This window comes from Diaphorina citri, unplaced genomic scaffold (assembly GCF_000475195.1).
Source record: "Diaphorina citri unplaced genomic scaffold, Diaci psyllid genome assembly version 1.1 scaffold2056, whole genome shotgun sequence".
NCBI classification, from domain to species: domain Eukaryota; kingdom Metazoa; phylum Arthropoda; class Insecta; order Hemiptera; family Psyllidae; genus Diaphorina; species Diaphorina citri.
The window spans coordinates 46303-51138 of record NW_007379481.1 but is presented as its reverse complement, the minus strand read 5'-3'; the positions used below and the strand labels follow the sequence as shown (position 1 = coordinate 51138).

The window sequence follows — 4836 nt, the reverse complement described above, 5'->3', positions numbered from 1 at the left end:
ATAAGGGTATATGAGCTTAAGATAAACGTTTATAAATTTTACAAACATCTCTCTAGGTGTAAGGTTCGGAGCTTTAAAGTTCGATGTTGATTATGGCCTACTGATGTTTTGCTTGACTTTTTAAAAGGAAAATTCAAAAATACTCTGAAGTAACTCAATCACTCTAGTTTAGGAATAAAGGGCAAAATGGAAATATGTACATTAGTTTCGATTGACAACATAGGCCAAAGTTTTTGCGGGTTTCGAGCAAACCTAATTCTACATTACGGTATTTACGGTCCATATACAATTCGTATCAAATGTTCACTAACCTATTGTTTTGTTTTAAATTCGTTATTTCAAAGTGAGCTAGGTAGGTACAAAGGTACCTACAGTTTAAATTTTATCTTGAACTTTTCATTCGGTCCCTAAAGACCAAGAATCTACGAGTACCTCCTACCTACATCTTTGCCATGGTCCTAACATAACAACCGGTGCTTGAGAAAAGTTTTTTTCCTTCTTTTTTCCTTGCTTTTATACATTCCAACTCACGATGTAAAATGAATATATATACAAGTCGGAATGGCCTTCTTTGCAATAAGCTTCAGCTTTCTTTCTTAAAGAAAATCTGGTGTGAACATCACACGACTTTCTATTACATTTGCGAATACGTATTTGGAAAAAAAAGTGAAAATTTTTCCAAGTCCCAAGCCGCCTATATGGCGTCCGATTTTTGGTCAAAAATTTTCTATCTTAAAATGGAATTTTCGGTGTCCCTAGAGAGCAGATTTTTGAACATCATAAAATCTTATAATCTCACTTGAAAAGTAATTAATTGTAGACGTACAATTTTCAGAGGTGATGGATATGTAAGTATATGAACATGTGTCATCAGAAATTTGTTTTAAAAAGGCATCTACGGGTCCAGCTGGGGAAATCTGGAATACACAAAACTTCGAAATCAACTTAATTTTGGCCAAACTAAGTATTTTTTACTCAAAGAGATACCCATTTTGAAGCTTTGTAATTGCATAGCTTTAGATAGAATCTTTGTTACAAGTTACAAGTCATGATGTTTTCTAAATCATAGTGTCATAAACCAAATTAATCTGATGTTAAGGAATCCTGAAATTTCCCCAGAAAGAGAACTTTTAAGGAATCCTGAAATTTCCCCAGAAAGAGAACTTTTAAGGAATCCTGAAAATTCCCCAGAGAGAGAACTTTTAAGGAATCCTGAAAATTCCCCAGAAAGACAGGGAGAACTTTTAACGAATCTCTCGAAATTCCCCAGAAAGCAGGGAGAACTTTTAAAGAATGCCGCAAAATTCTTGAGAAAGCAGGGAGAACTTTCAAGGAATCCCTGAAAATTCCCCGGAAAGTTGTGCTCCGGTTCACAATAGATAACTAGATCATCATGTCCTCCCTGTCTATTGTATAAATTTCCATTAAGATAAGCTCCTCTGATCCCTTCTCCTATTTAGCTCATAATAAAGATACACATATGAAGATACTGAGATACACACATAGGGGTGGGAGATGGACAGATTTCTCTTTTGACTGCAATAAAACTATTATCTCGAGTTGAAAATTTTCCTATTATTTTCTAATAAAAATAATTCCATCTGTATTATAGACTGTCAGCAAGGCTCCGAAGTTGTTTTGACTCGATTTAACTCCATTATTATTTCGCCAGTGCCCAGGCAGTTTTGAAAAGATGAAAGCTTGTGAAGTTATTTTAGGGGAGGTAGAAAGGTAGGTACGTAGGTTGGTACACTCGGCTTGAGAAGGAATTTTACAAAGAAAATTATGTGTCCAGGCCGCGAAGGTGCGAGCTAGCCTCTCAATTAGGACTTCCAGAATCAACAATTAAGGTACGGGAATGATGTTAAATATCCTTTAACGAAATTTAAATACTTTAACGTTGGAGATTTCAAGTTGTTGCTTACGACTAAAAATAAATTATGGTTCCTAGGTACTAATTTTCATGTTTGGCAGCTATCTGGTTACGTATAGAACAACGAAGGTATACCAAGATAACAAACTTTTCTAAATTTAGATTAGCACGATACATTTTCCCCGATCTTAATCTCCCGTTTCCGCCTCACAGGTGTGGTTTCAAAACCGAAGGATGAAGGACAAACGGCAACGGATAGCGATGGCATGGCCCTACGCAGTGTATACGGACCCTGCCTTCGCCGCAAGCGTCCTGCAAGCCGCAGCTGCAAGTGCAACCTCCGGCTTGCACGGTATCACAACTGTGGCAGCCGCTTCTTATTCCTACTCGCATCTGCCTGCTTGCTGCCCACCCCGCTACTCTCCTTACATCATTCATCGACCACACTTCAACTTTGAATCACTGGAGGACACCTCCATACAGTTCTCCTCTCGGAATTACCTCATTCCTCCTAGTCCGACGCGGTCTGAAGAAAGCTTTACAACACCGAGTCCTCCTGCCACGGATCCCTGTGATGGAAGCTCCAGCTGTAGATGTGGTATAGTCAACTGTGTGGCCAATAGCAAACCAAAGTCAAATCCTCAGAAGGAAGAAACCACATTGCCTCACTCACCTCCGAAGAAATTGTTCCAGCCTTATAAAATAGAAAATAAACCCGAAGAAAAGTTTTGAAAGAAAGCGGCAACTTTGTGTTCTAGTTCCTAATGATCTCTAATTTTGTGTTCTAATTCCCAAGATCTCTGAATTTGTGTTCAATAACCTCCTTCTAATACAATTTGAAATTTTCCTTGAGAAAATTCTCTGTTCAGCAAATAGGAAATTGAAATTTTATTTTTATATCTTTCCCCTAAGGATATGCTGGTTTCTTCTTAATCTTTTAGTTTATTTTGTCAGGTGTAAATCCTTTTGTTTGAATAGCGTCTTTTGACTCTTTTGCCTCCAAAAGAGCTGATCAAATAGACAATTTTTCATTCTCTTACTTCTTACCAACTTTTCAAGTTATTTCTTTAATATTGAGCCCACTCCTTAGTTCTTAGACTGTTTCATTTATTTTAATTACTTAATTACTTGATCAGTTTGAAATCTATAAAACAAAATGAATTTCCCATTCCAATTTCCAAACAAAATATTTGGAAACTTTTAGTTAAATGATAGGTAAAAGGAATCTATGAATTGAGAGAGTCAAATTTATTTTTTAGTTAACAGTACAAAATTGTGCAATTTGTAAATGAAATTAAATAAAGAAAATAAACTGTACATAACAAATTTGTATTTTGTTCAAAATGTGAAATCGCTTCTAATTTACTTACACAACTCCAAATTTTTTTACAGCAGTTTTGGGGCGTTATACATCATACTTTTAAGTTGTCGGTTGCTGTGATGGAAAATGGGTAATCAGGTTTTCTTGTTTAAGTGCTCATCCTAGTAGTTCTGTGCTTATCCCAGTAAAAAGTAAATTAAAATATAAAAATGTAGGTACCTACATGTACCTACCTACTAAAAAATTTAATGCATCAAAAATCAAAAGAAACGTCATCCAAACAAGTGTAGACCACCTACAGCGTTTTACCATGAAGAAAATCTTCACAGAAGATTAATCATTGTAAATCCGATGCTATGAAATTATTATCAAATTATCTCTACGGCCAGATGACAGCAGTCAAAATATTTCAATAAACAATTTTTTAAAGGAAGGGTTGAACTTTTATAGTCCACTTGGGAAATAACAGATTGAGTTAATCATAGGCCAAAGGTGGATCAAGTCTTGTCCGTGGGTGAATTTTAAATAAGACTTGAATTTTCGGTGTCCCTAGAGAGCAGATTTTTGAACATCATAAAATCTTATAATCTCACTTGAAAAGTAATTAATTGTAGACGTACAACTTTCAGAGGTGATGGATATGTAAGTGCTTATGTCTTATATTATAAAAACTCTGTAAATAGACCTTGCCAAAAGGCCTATTATATCTAAAATAAATTGTTCAGGTCAATAAAAAAAAAACAAATTAGGTAGGTACATAGGTACTGATTTTCTCTAATCACTACGGGCTAAAAAATTCCCGGAGGGACGGACCCTGCTTGTTGTACCTTTCTCTATCTCGGGTTACTCTTGACTTTTCGTGTCAAGAGAACTCTGCTTTCAGGAGTTTTCGGGAGTGGCGTTGGGAATTTTAACCTTTCCAAATTTGTCGACCTACATCAAATATATCCCGTAGGAATGTTACTTTGTCACTCGATCGCCTCTGGCGGACAGCTTAGTCGGTTCATCCGAATTTTGGCTTCTGGGGATCGAATTGAGGGTGGTCATCCTTCAGAATTCAATTTAAGCTTCTTGGTGGGAATTACAAGCTGACACGGGCTCCCACAGCGAGAGCTGTCTTGTCAGCGCTAAGTCGATACGGTTCGACCTCGGAACGGCTAGCTTTTTCTTATCCTGCCCTAATTATCTCTTCGATTTTGGGACGATAAGACTTCCGTTGGTGCAGTGCCCTCCATCAAACCTCTTGGAAACAATACTTTCTCATTACAAAGTATAGCTTGTAGCTTCGCTATACTTATTGTAAAGGTGTGTCCACACTTAGTGGATGGCCGTCGACTTTGTGTGGACGCACCTTAATAAAGAGTAAAACAACCTAGTGCAAAAGCTGCTGGCAGGGAATGCCTTTTGCATAGAACCGTGCAGGTACCTCTACACAAGCCAGAATTTTCATGAATAAGCTTATAACACCCGGGCGTTGTGATATACACCTAATATTTAACAGCTACCCCAGGAAATAATTTATAGCCCAGGCGAGGTGCGTGTTTTAGAGGGGAACTTTATAATTTATACATCTTTGCAGAAAATATGGACTTTTTTCGGTGTACTTTTGACTTTTACATAATGAATACATATTGCTGATTAT

General features: G+C 36.8%; 1 protein-coding gene across 1 annotated transcript; it reads left to right on the top strand.

Annotated features, from left to right (window-relative positions):
• Positions 1–1757: 1757 nt before the first annotated feature.
• On the top strand, positions 1758–3209 carry LOC103518041. Its single transcript, XM_008483095.3, has 2 exons — positions 1758–1850; positions 2087–3209. Exon 2 carries the CDS (start codon positions 2108–2110, stop codon positions 2603–2605), a length of 498 nt encoding a protein of 165 aa, XP_008481317.1. The 5' UTR covers positions 1758–1850; positions 2087–2107; the 3' UTR covers positions 2606–3209.
• Positions 3210–4836: the final 1627 nt, after the last annotated feature.